Genomic DNA, 13,469 nt, shown 5'->3' with positions numbered 1-13,469 from the left:
TTAGGAGCAGGATTTGGGGGAGTGAGGGTGAAAGTCCTGTCAAAATCACCTCTCTTGCTCCCAAGATTTCAGCTGTAATATTTCTCTCATTTAACTATGCAGTATTGGAGGTTCTGAGGAAAAATGAAAAGCACCAGTGAAAACATATAGCTTATCCACATTTGTAACATGGGTTTATTTGTGAAGCATCTAGGGCGAAAGCATTCGGGCTAGGAGTTTTGAAGTTTTTCCAGGTGAAAAACAGTATGCAAAGTGGACTTCATGTTGGGTAATAACTACTGAATACCAATTAAGAATAAAGTCCAACATGTGTAGGGAACTACAAAGAAAAAAACAGCTGCCTGAATTGAAGAAAATGTGAAGGGCTTGACTCACTCTTTATAGTAACTTACATCTCTGTGTCCCTTAACAGGGGTTACTAACTGGCAGTTATGCACAGTTATGTTTGGTTTCATAAAATCTCCCACATTTCTGATAACAAAATCCTTTAGCATAATCATGGTTCTTTCATTTTTCTTGTACATTGTATTTTCAGAGATGGAAATATGTGTCAGGTGCCCTGCAGGTCAGTATCCAAATGAAGACCAGGATCAATGCATTTCAAAGAGACCAAATTTCCTGGGCTTTGATGAAACTTTGGCAATTGTTTCAACTTTCTCTGTACTTTTATTCTCTCTGATCACAATTATTGTGCTTGGCATCTTCATTAAGCACAGGGACACTGCCATCGTCAAAGCCAACAACAGAAGCCTCACCTACATTCTCCTCCTCTGCCTCCTCTTGTGTTTTCTCTACTCCTTGATGTTCATTGGAACACCTAAGGAGGCAACCTGCCTTCTCCGACAAACAGGTTTTGGCATTGTCTTCTCTATAGCCCTCTCCAGCATCTTGGCCAAAACCATATCAGTGGTTTTGGCATTCATGGCTACCAAGCCAGGATCCACAATCAGGAAATGGGTAGGCAAAAAACTGGCTTATTCCATTGTCTTTTCCTGCTCCATTGTTCAAGTAGGAATCTGTGTCTTCTGGCTGGCAACCTCTCCCCCATTCCCCGATGTGGACATGCACTCAATGACGGAAGAAATCATATTTCTTTGTAATGAAGGGTCAGTCTTCATGTTCTACTGTGTTTTGGGCTACATGGGCTTCCTTGCCATAGTCAGCTTCACTGTGTCCTTCCTAGCCAGAAAGTTGCCAGACAGCTTCAATGAAGCCAAGTTCATCGCCTTCAGCATGCTTGTCTTCTGCAGTGTTTGGCTCTCGTTTGTTCCAACGTACCTGAGCACCAGAGGAAAATACATGGTGGCTGTGGAGATCTTCTCCATCTTGGCTTCCAGTGCTGGCCTGCTGGGTTGCATCTTTTTCCCAAAATGCTACATTATTGTGGCGAGGCCTGAGCTGAACAACAGAGAGCAGCTGATACGGAGAAAGATATAAATGGTAGAAGAGACTGTCATTTCTTTTGAGACTTAGGTTCTGTAGTCTTTCTGACCAGGTTGAGTTTCACTGTGCTGGTCTGAGAAATGATATCTGAAAATAGATGAATAATATAAGAGATTTTTTTTATCATGTTCTCTGTATTCAGCATAGGAACATTTTTGGTGAAAATATATTGACACTCTGTGATGGAATAAAACTTTAAACTGATACCTCAGCATTGCATGAGTGAAAGTCTGCTTGTACAATGGCCATCCTATACTCTCTTTCTCCTGCATCCACAGGGTGACCCCCATATTTTCCCAAGATGTTCTGAAACTCTCTTGAGCAGTTTTTGGGAATTCTTAGAAAACTGCAGAGAGGGGGAAAGGGAAAGGAGAACACCAGAATCTGCCTTAAAATGACTGAGAGTGTTACTCAATCTATTTGGGAGGATTTTGGATCACTCGTGTTGAGTTGCTCTGGTTTGTGTTGTATGATGCAAACTGATCTGGGGCTGTTGGAGACGGATATCAGGCAAAATCAGAAGCAGGCACCAGGCTGGAAAAGCTGTGTTTACTCTGAAACATATCTGATCATCAGGTATGTCTTCCCCAGAGAATGTAAAAGCCAGATGCCTCCTGAGTTTCCTCCCTGCCTTGTACCCCACACCACAAGACTGATGTCTCTTTCAACCTGATCATCAGCACAAGAAGATGCTGGTGAGCTATGACTCTTCCCTTCTCTTGTCATGGAAGTATTTTCTACTCATGAGTGGATGTCACCTATCTTGTTGTGTTTGTTTTTCGGATAATGATTGTTTCCTTGAAACGCTTCTTATGCGATACATAAAAATACACAAGAGAGCCAACTATAGTTTGGACAAATGGACCTAAGCGGAACTCTACTATGCTTCTGATTGGCCGGAAGGTTGAGAAATAAGATATATATAAATAGTAGTGTGAGGCAGAGTAGGTTGTCTGATTCGAGGAACAGATCTAGGCACTGTTTATTGGGAAGAGTCTTGCTATATTTGTGAGCTCTTCAGTTTAACTGCCCAACTGTTTTAAAATAAAATTCTTTTTTTAAAAAGATCTCTTCACAGTCATTGTTTCTATTGCCACATTACAAAAGCACCTGTATTAAAAGCTAATTGTGTTTTAGTTCAATTTTGATGCCTTATTACCCACCCTCTGCCTAATTGCAATAGCAACCAAACCAGTGTATATGGTTGGCTTTGTGAGTCCAGAAACTAAAGGAGTTAAAGACCACTAAGTGGAGGCAGTTGGGCAATGAAGAGATTCACTTTCTGCTCTGGTAAGGACTCAAGAACAATCAGTGGCACCAGGTATAAGGGGCAGAGGGGGCTTCAGCTTCCCCAATGTTTAGGGGGATGCCACGCCCCACCACGGCTGGGCGCTCTCCACACACCCCAGCCCCAGCTTCTGCCTGGCAGCCCAGGAGCCATGTGGTAGCTGGGACAAGCATGTATGATCTTGCTTCACTCGTCCCAGCCGCAGCCCAGCAGGCTGGTAGTCCAATAGCCGGGCTGGGGCTGGGACGAGCAAGCACAGAGATTGCCTTCTGTGTGTTCCACCCCTACCCAGCACATGCCAGGCAGCATCACATGACGCATCATGTGACACACCTCAAACCAATCTAAAAGCTCTCAGGGTGAACCAGAACACCTAAACTCCTTGAATCTCATTTCTGGACTGATGTGAGGTTTGCATAGGAGTCGGGAAATCATGGTTCTTGCCTTAGCAAGTGCGCCAGACTCAAAACGATCTGTTATATGACACATCCCTGGCAGATAAAGATCACATCAGAGAGGAAGCCTATTTCTACACCAGAAACTTTCCCTTACACCAGACGTAGTCAATCGGTTCCCCTCCAGTTGTCGCTGAACTACAACTCCCATCCATTTACAACAAACCATTATTATCAGGGATGAAGGAAGCTGTAATGCAGCAAAATCCAGAGGGAACAACATTGTCTATCATTTGTTTACATGGATGGGACCCACCCTGTCATTCATCTGAATTACATTTTCCCCCAGAGTGAGAGAATGATGGCAGAGATGTCCTCATGCATGTCACATTGCTTCATTCTTTGTTTGTTTTTTCAAAAGGGGTTAGACTTGGGTTGGGTCCCAACATCTGGATATGGTTACGACTCTCTCCCACATTTCCCCAAAATATCCACTTGGTAGGGTGGATGGGAGTGTCTGATCAATGTTACATAGGAGAGTGTGTGTTAAGCAAGGTATTATAGGAAGACCATAAATGGGTATTATGCCTGACCATAAATGGGTTTTTTTACTATGATGACCTTGGAGGTCTTTTCCTAGTCTATGATTCTGTGATGTGACAGATATGTTTAGTTTGGCAGTTCTTCTATTGATGATGCACCACTGATGGTGCACCATAGAGTCCAAAAACATTGCACAAATGGTTATCTCCCCTGTAATTATTAAAATTATTATAATCAATCCACCTGGCAAAGCTTCAGAAGGCAGAATGTGAAATAAAAAATCAAAACAGGCTCTGCTATTTCAATATTTTCCCCTCTTTCATTGTAAAGGACAGATTTCAAATCACTGTAGCTTATTTGGGATTCACTGAATTTTTTGTGACAGTGTTGAAGTTAATGAGAAGGTAGATACATGTCCATTTATGTACTGCATTGCCAGAGTTGGCTGTCACCAAATCCTTCCTATTCAGGTCAGGCTGATGATAGTCGCAACATTCTAGGGAGATAAAGGAGAATATATGTGTAGAAGGATATTTGTGATCAGTATGTTACTGCTTCTGCTTCTCTTGCTGCTTCCCAACATGGTGCCCCAAGTGTATATTGTTGTTTGCAGTAGAAATAATCCTGTGGATATTGCACATGAATGGTATGAAGAAGGTGACCTTGTGATTGGTGGAATAGTGTCTCTTATCCGTTACATATTCCCCAAGCTTTCCTTCAAGAAACACCCTTCTCAGGTCTTTATTGACATTCCAGTGTAAGTAAATTGTGGTTAGCATTATTTTATGTGTTCTTTATATGTTTATATCTTACAGAAAATTACTATGATCACTTTTTGGGGGGTAGTTTTAGAACCTTTTAAAAAAAGGTTTTTCTGGAAGGTGTTTCACATTTTCCTGGAAAGGCACCGAAAAGAGAGAGCAGGAAAAGAAAAAGTGGGTAACAAACAAACAAAAAATGCCCTGTAACATATAGCCAAGCAGTTAGGTAGTCAAGTTTGTTGATGATACCCAAATTGTCAGTTGTTAAAAAGAGAGAGAGAGTGAGAACACAAAGCAGTTTCCAGACTGCAGATTAGGGGCAGAGGCAGTAAACTGGGAAAGGCAATTCAGTATAAGCAAGTGTAAGATGAGGCTTATTCAGGCAAAAAATATATTAATTTCACGAATAAACGTTGGGCATTTGAACTAGTGGCAATTGACCAGGAACGAGACCTTGGAGGCGTAGTGGATACCTCAGTGAAAATGTGCACCCAGTGTGCAGCAGCTGTGAAAATGGCAAATTCATTCTAGCAAGCAGCCCTCAATGGACTGGAAACAGAACTTTAATATCTTAATGCAGTTCTACTAATCTGTGGTGTGATCACACTTGGAACATTGTGAACAGTTCTGGTCATCTCACCTAAAAAGATATATTGTTAGAAAAGCTTTAGAAATTATATTCAGAATGATAAATGTAATAGTGTCTCTCCATCCTCCAACAAGGCTTTGATCAATCCCCACACCTCCTCAGTCAATTGACTACAGCTTGTTTTAAGAAGCCAAGATAGAGGTGGATAGGCAGGCAGGTGACTCTTTCAGTTCTGAATTTCATGCACTGTTTAATTCCCTCATGAAATGGTAACTCACTTCATTTGCAGGGTGATAACAAAGTTCTACCAACACATCCTTGCCTTGGTGTTTGCTGTTGACGAGATCAATGAGAACACCAAGATCTTGCCTAATGTCACTCTTGGATTCCACATCTATGATAGCTATTTTGATTCAAGGATGGCCTACCAAACCACTCTGGATCTGCTCTTTAAATCACAACACTTTGTCCCCAACTACATATGTGGCATTCAGAAAAAAGTAGTAGGAGTCATTGGGGGACTTAACTCTGACACCTCCTCATCCATGGCAGATGTCTTAGGTCTTTACAAGATTCCACAGGTGGGTATTCACTAAATTGATATTTCATGCCAGAATTCACTTTTTTCTCCTTCCATTAGGAATCTGTTGAAGTGATTTGAAGTGATTAAATTAAATTTGAAGTGATTAAATTAAAAAGGGTAATGGAAAAGGGTAATGTAGGATCCAAAAGAATGGAGCAGCTGTCATTGGGGGATTTGGCTCAGAGACCTCGTTGTGCATGGCAGAAATCTTAGGTAGAATATGAGAATAAAAAGAGAGAAACTCTTCCCTTCTTCTTCTGCTAGGGATCTGCTGCTTCCTGACTATGAACTAGTGAAATGAAAAGAGTAAAAGAGGCTGCAATATATGCATATATTGAGGAGATATAACATAGGCAACCAACAATGTGTAGGGGTGTCCAAGAGGGTTCCAAAGAATGCATGTTTACTGCATGTAATGGAAGATCGCTTGAAAGGTTCAAGGTGTTGGTGGCAAAGTAAAAAATAAAATATAGAAAGGAGAATTCCCTGGATGGCAAGATGCATGTTTGGGGCAAGTAATCTTTAGTGAGAGAATCCCAGCAGAGAAATAAAATAACAAAACATGCAGCAAAGTAAAGCATTGAAGTATAAGCCGTAAGACTTTTAAAGTATGACCTTGTGAGTTCCAAAATAGTCCCCTCTTCCCCCAGTCAGAAAACACAGGCAGTAACTTGGCTTTGTTTCAACTGTCAAAGTCCCTAAATTTGTATAGCCTGTTAGAGCCATGTGATGTGAGCTAGCTCAGACCTCTCTACATGCTAAGCTTCTCAGGTAGACTGAAGGACAAAAATAGGCTTAATTACCCTCCTCCAGAGGTGAGGGGGGAACCCAGCCTGGCAGAACAACCTGCTCTATAGCATTAACCCCTCCATGCATTAATTAGACTTCAGCATGCTGGTTTTATGAGACTTGTCATCCCGCACCAGGTTGGTAAATAGGGCACCTAGATGCATTCAACAATCCTGAAAGCATTGCACTTGCTGCTTGTGAGCTACCCATGTAAATCCATGATGTCAGTATTGGCTTACAGAGGCATAAATAACTCAGAACACATTGACTAGAGAGAGAGGAGAAATGTGTCCCTTTTAATTCTCCTCAAGCTCTCAGTAGTTTTCAATACCCTCAACCATGGTGTCCTTCTGGAACAGCTTTCCGAATTGTGGGTGGACAGCATTTCTTTGAGGTGGTACCAGTTCTATTTGGGTGGTCATTTCCAGAGTCTTATGGAGCCTTCAATTTGGGTTCCTTATATCCCAAGCTGTTTAAAATCTACACAAAACCACTGACTGGGGTCATCCAGAGTTTTGGAGTACGTTGTCAGCAGTATACTGATAACACGTAGCTCTACTTCTCTTTGCAACTGCAGTGGATGTTCTGAACCAATGCCATGCCTCAGTAATGGACTGGCTGAGAGCCAATAAACTGGCCAGATGAGTGGGAGGTGGCCTGCTCTTGCTGGGGTTACATTCTCTCTGAAGGAGCGGCTAATAGATTGTGGGTACTCCTGGATCCCAAGCTGTTGCTTGAGGTTCAGCTGGCTCAGATCATAACCCTTCTCTCAAACAGAAAGAGGTGGATTCTCACAGCTCTCAACTATGAGCTATTTCTTCTTCCAGTCTTCCACCCTGGGAGATTTTCCCTTCTTTGCTTTTCACATAGGATGCTTCACCAACCAACCATCACTTTCATTTGTGTATACTCCCAATACTGTCCCAAAGCAGAAGGTGAGAGAGAGAGAGAGAAAGAGAGAGATGAAATAAAAGAGGAAGACCCACCTGTCATGAAAATGATTATTCAAATTATTCACTTTGCAATGACTTCCAGCTGTTCTTCATTCTGCAAAGCAGCATTTTCCCAGTCTTCAGACCCAAATGCCCAGACCAAATTCAACAGCCAAGACTTGGCTATTGGGAGTCACCACACAATTATCTCTGTCAACAAGCTGTCAACAGAAGATGTTCTGTTTGTTATCTCCTCCCTGGAAGTATATACAACTAAGAATATCTCTCTCCCTAAGAATTATGAGATTTCCTACGTGGGGATGTATGATGTTATTCAGCATTGTTGATTTTCAGAGGTTAATTGAGAAGAGTATTTTGTGCTGTTCTGCTGCATTGTATGAGTTCATCTTAGTTGCTCTAACTTTTGCTGGCAATGATTGCCATCCTATTTTTGTATTTTACTGATATATGGTTTATTGCACTCACAAACCAACAACATACATACTCTTCTGGAGGTCTTCTGGAGTTCCCAGAATACCTTTTCAGGAGAGTTCATAATAGATGGAGCATCAACTTCTCTCTACAATCACTATAAGGATTATAGAACAAAAGAGCAGGATCAGTGGTTTCTGTTGCTCCAGCTCCACATTGGAGTTTGGTTGAATCTGCACTTAGTGCCAAAAGCAGTAACAACCAGCAATAAAAAATGCACCAAATACTTGGAGACAATCAATGTATACAAATGTCATGACTCAATAATATTAAGAACGAATAGCTACAGAAATTATTAAGCACAATTATTTGTGTGCATTTTTCTATGTAAAGAGATTGGTGTTGTCCCTAAAATGAGTACATTTGGTTAAATAAGATTTATATTCAGATAAATGAGTGAGTTGTGAGTTCTTGCTTCCACTTGAACAGTTTGGTTCTTTCCTTTTTTCAGATTTCATATGGTTCATTTCAACAAACCGCGGATAATCGAATCAAATTCTCTTCCTTTTACCGCATGGTCCCCAATGAAGGACTTCAGTATCAGGGAATTATCCAGTTACTTTTGTATTTCAGATGGAAATGGGTTGGGCTCATTACCACAGATAATGAAGCTGGAGAACGTTTCTTGCAGACTATTGAGCCAATGCTTTTCAAGAATCAGATCTGTTCAGCATTCACGGAAACTATTGAGTACCATCAGCATTTCAGCAGTAACATCCTTGATATGATAGATGATATGAAGCGTAGATCGAAGCTAGTCACACGAGCTTTCATAATGAGCAAAGCCAATGCTGTTATTATATATGGAGAAAGTCAGTCTATTTCATGGCTGTCACGTGCTGCAATGACAATCAAGATAAATCTGCTAATATATCATGAATATAGTAAGTTACCTGAAGGAAAAGTATGGATTACAACAGCTCAAATCGATTTCATATTAGATATGTTTCAAAAAGATTTAGGCTTTAACTTACAAATGTTCCATGGTGCTATCTCCTTTGCTATCCACTCCAAGGAGACTCACAGCTTCCAAGGTTTTCTTCAGCAAGTAAACCCTTATTGGGCAGATGGAGATGGTTTTATCAACGATTTATGGGAACAAGCATTTCGTTGTTCAGTTTCAAACTCCACTGTGTCAAAATACGTTGATGGCACATGTACCGGAGAGGAGAAGCTGGAGAACCTTCCTGCACCAGTTTTTGAAATGAGCATGACTGGCCACAGCTACAATATCTATAATGTTGTCTATGCTTTGGCACATGCCTTACAGTTAATGTATTTGGTTGGAGCCGACCACAAAGGAGCAGAGAGTGGAGAAAGACTCTCTCATCAGAATCTGGAACCTTGGCAGGTAGGGTTTCCTGTTACAAAGTGTTCAGTTTACAGAGTGTTCAGTGTTGTGCACTGCCTTGATTATATTATGTGAATTGGCAATGTACTATCAGTAAAGAAATAAAAGAATAGACCTTGATAACTAAAAATAAACCTTGTGGTGGTATCCAAAATGGGTATTAGAAAATGAATAAAAATAATTTAAATTACATATGTTTTCATAAGCAAGGAAATAACAGCAACTACTTGAAGAACTTGTTGTTTTTTGGTCATTTAGTCGTGTCCGATTCTTCATGACCCCAGGGACCAGAGCACGCCGGGCACTCCTGCCTTCCACTACCTCTCGCAGTTTGGCCAAACTCATGTTTGTAGCTTCGAGAACACTGTCCCACTATCTCGTCCTCTGTCATCTTCTCCTTGTGCCCTCAATCTTTCCCAACATCAGAGTCTTTTTCCAGGGAATCTTCTCTTCTCATGAGGTGACCAAAATATTGGAGCCTTAGCTTCAGGATCTGTCCTTCCAGTGAGCACTCAGGGCTAATTTCCTTAAGAATGGATAGGCTTATCTTCTTGCGGTCCATGGGACTCTCAAGAGTCTCCTCCAGCACTATAATTCAAAAGTATCAATTCTTCGGCGATCAGCCTTCTTTATGGTCCAGCTCTCACTTCCATACATCACTACTGGGAAAACCATAGCTTTAACGTTTGTCAGCAAGGTGATGTCTCTGCTTTTTAAGATGCTCTCAAATAACAGCTGCAATTTATACTGTTAGAACTAAGGGTCGTCCTAATTATCAAGTGGCAATTAAATTGACAATTGTTATACGCTAGGGGCAGTGGGCAGTAACATTAATCTGAACCAAGTTTTGGTTGGGGATATGGATTTTGTTAAGAAACTTATGGCTTAAGTGTGCCTGTCTGGTTTTCCTCTTAACTACTGTCAACAACACAAATTGGCCAAGTCGAGTGCATGTCAAACTGTCTGAAATGACCCTTGCAACTTTCTGTAGTTTCTCAAAACCAGATGTAGTGTCCATGAAAATTTCAGGTTTCCACGGTAACTCCAGCACACAGAGCCAGACTATTTGACTATGGGGGGGGGGGGTCATGCTACAGTGAACTAGTAAAATGCGGGGATTCCAGGAGACAAAGAAAATGAAAGTCAAGCACATCCTCCAGTTGGCCGTCTTCTGATATTAAACTCAAGTAAAGAAAATATGCAATCTCCCCAACACACAAATGTCTGCTTCACCCACCCAAGCTTTGCAAACTTTTAACCAGCCTTCTTTGCTGCCATCACCATCAAAAGCAGAAGCAGAAGCTACCAATTTTGAAAGAGAAACCTTGTTCCCAATATACCACATACCACAAAAAACCACAGAGAGAGGTGGGGGAAAGGTCTGAGTGACAGTGATGGATAAGGAAACAAGTTCTGCTTAACTGCTTGCAGTCTCTTTTGCAGCTCATAAGCAGAAGTTCATGAACAGGACTTGTAAACAGGGACATTTAGCAGCGATGTTTAAGGAGAAGACCTGGAGTGCTATCTCTTGGTTGTATGTAGAACCAAGGAAACATAGACAGAGATGGAGCTGCTGCAGTAACCTGTATCACAGAATATATCTGCACCTCTGACTGCAGTATTCTGGATATGTCTGGGAAATTCTCAACATATGGCAACCCAACCTTTAGGTGAGCAATTACTCGATTCAGGACTAGGGAGTCCCACACACACCCGTCCATCCCCTGCCTTTATAGACCTTGTGGTTCTCTTTTCATCTAGGTCCACTCATTCCTGCAGAAGATCTCATTCAATAATAGTGCTGGTGATGAAATCGCATTAAATGAATACGGAGAGTTAGCAGCTGGCTTTGATATTACAAACTTAGTCACTTTCCGAAATGGATCATATGTCAGGGTCAAAGTGGGGAGGCTGGATCCTCAGGCCCCTCCTGGCAAAGAGCTCACCATTAATGCAGACAGAATCAAGTGGCACAGTGGCTTCACTCAGGTGAGAAAATAACTGCACTGGCTCTCAAATAGCAACATTCATAGTTATCCAATAAGATGGAGGTGTGAGGGGAGGAGGGAAGCAGTTCCTCATTTAATACATAATTAAATTTGTATTTCACTGGAAGAAAAAGGGGGGGATTCCAAAGGACGTGTCACCTTTGTAAATATGAATTATACATTTCACATTATTTATTAATAGATCACCTTATGTTAGATTAATTTACCCCAAACATTTTCTTAACTTATATCCTATATAAGGAACCGCCACTTTCATTATGTAACGCCTACTGCCGTCCTGGTTATGGGAAGAGAAAAAAAGAGGGGGAGAAGTTTTGCTGTTATGATTGTGATCCGTGTCCACATGAGATGTTCTCAAATGAGAAGGGTGAGAGATGCCATGTTAGCATAAACCAAACTATACAATTTATTTTAGTAAATTCTGGGCAGTTTTGTTGCCTTTAAATTTCTGGGAGAGAGAATGCTTATATTATGGTTTGATATATTATTGGGGGTTGGGGTGGGGAGGGATCTGGAAATAATACATGCTTCCTCCCTTCTTGGAAAAGTGATATCAAAGTCTTTTCTAAAAATTTACAGCCCTGTGTCCCTTAACCCCTTACTTACTGGCAATCATGCACAATTATGTTTGGTTTCATAAAATCTCCCACATTTCTGATAACAAAATCCTTTAGCATAATCATGGTTCTTTCAGTTTTCTTGTACATTGTATTTACAGAGATGGAAATATGTGTCAGGTGCCCTGCAGGTCAGTATCCAAATGAAGACCAGGATCAATGCATTTCAAAGAGATCAAATTTCCTGGGCTTTGATGAAACTTTGGCCATTGTTTCAACTTTCTCTGCACTTTTATTCTCTCTGATCACAATTATTGTGCTTGGCATCTTCATTAAGCACAGGGACACTGCCATAGTCAAAGCCAACAACAGAAGCCTCACTTACATTCTCCTTGTGTCCCTTCTCTTGTGTTTCCTCTGCTCCTTGATGTTCATTGGAACACCTAAGGAGGCAACCTGCCTTCTCCGACAAACAAGTTTTGTCATCGTCTTCTCTGTGGCCCTCTCCAGTATCTTGGCTAAAACTATATCGGTGGTTTTGGCATTCATGGCTACCAAGCCAGATTCCAAAATCAGGAAGTGGGTAGGCAAAAAACTGGCTTATTCCATTGTCTTTTCCTGCTCCATTGTTCAAGTAGGAATCTGTGTCTTCTGGCTGGCAACCTCTCCCCCATTCCCCGATGTGGACATGCACTCAATGATGGAAGAAATCATATTTCTTTGTAATGAAGGGTCAGTCTTCATGTTCTATTGTGTTTTGGGCTACATGGGCTTCCTGGCCATAGTCAGCTTCACTGTGGCCTTCTTAGCCCGGAAGTTGCCGGACAGCTTCAATGAAGCCAAGTTCATCACCTTCAGCATGCTGGTCTTCTGCAGTGTTTGGTTCTCCTTTATTCCCACATACTTGAGCACCAGAGGAAAATATATGGTGGCTGTGGAGATCTTCTCCATCTTGGCTTCCAGTGCTGGGCTGCTGGGTTGCATCTTTTCCCCTAAATGCTACATCATTGTGGTGAGGCCTGAGCTGAATAACAGAGAGCAGCTGATACGGAGAAAGATGTAATTACAGAATATTTTGTAATTTCTCATCAAATCACAGAACCGTGGAATTCCCCCATCAATGGTCATCTAGTCCAATCCCTGCAATGCAGAAATCTCAACTAAACTATCCATGACAGATGGCCATCCTACCTCCCAAGGGAGTCCATTTTGTTGGGATTTAGGCTATTTAGACTTGTTGGCATTGTCATTTTACCAAGATTTTCCTGGAAATGAAATTTCTTGTAAATATATAAATAACAGCTGAGAATGCCTTATCATTTATTTTACTGATATGTAGCATAGTAACAAATGAGGTGTAAATGAATTGACACTGTGTGTATGAATGAAACTGTGGATGATATCCAACATTGTGTGGATGAATGTCTACATGTCCCCTTCCTCTTATTCACTTGTAGCCACAGGTTCCCCCCCCCCCGTATCTTCCCAAGAGCTCCTGAAACTCTCCTGATCTGAGGTGGGAGTTCTTAGGCAAGCATCAGGAGAATGTAAAAGCCTGATGTGACCTGACTCTCCTCTGTGTCAGACATCCCACCCCACAGGATTGATGCCTCTTCCCATCTACAGGTAGCTCACTACTATTCTCTAACCTTGGGTCCCCAGATGTTTTTGGCCTACAACTCCCAACATCCCTGGCCACTGGTCCTGTGAGAACCTTGAATGGAACATGCCAGTGAG

General features: G+C 41.5%; 2 protein-coding genes across 2 annotated transcripts; both read left to right on the top strand.

Moving 5' to 3' along the window:
- Positions 1 to 370: 370 nt before the first annotated feature.
- On the top strand, positions 371 to 1,437 carry LOC309328394 (vomeronasal type-2 receptor 26-like; the record flags this gene model as incomplete). Its single annotated transcript, XM_081838393.1, has 1 exon — positions 371 to 1,437. The coding sequence occupies exon 1, from the start codon at positions 442 to 444 to the stop codon at positions 1,435 to 1,437; it is 996 nt and encodes a 331-aa protein (XP_081694519.1). The 5' UTR covers positions 371 to 441.
- Positions 1,438 to 4,250: 2,813 nt separating this feature from the next.
- Positions 4,251 to 12,795, top strand: LOC309328393 (vomeronasal type-2 receptor 26-like; the record flags this gene model as incomplete). The annotated part of the gene is made up of 6 exons (XM_081838392.1): positions 4,251 to 4,426; positions 5,309 to 5,600; positions 8,267 to 9,166; positions 10,928 to 11,155; positions 11,416 to 11,542; positions 11,894 to 12,795. 6 exons carry the CDS (start codon positions 4,251 to 4,253, stop codon positions 12,793 to 12,795), a joined length of 2,625 nt encoding a protein of 874 aa, XP_081694518.1.
- Positions 12,796 to 13,469: the final 674 nt, after the last annotated feature.

The sequence above is a fragment of the Podarcis erhardii genome, assembly GCF_964252035.2.
Source record: "Podarcis erhardii genome assembly, chromosome: 13".
In the NCBI taxonomy this organism is placed as follows: domain Eukaryota; kingdom Metazoa; phylum Chordata; class Lepidosauria; order Squamata; family Lacertidae; genus Podarcis; species Podarcis erhardii.
The sequence above is the reverse complement of the archived record's forward strand: the minus strand, read 5'-3'. Positions and strand labels throughout refer to the sequence as shown.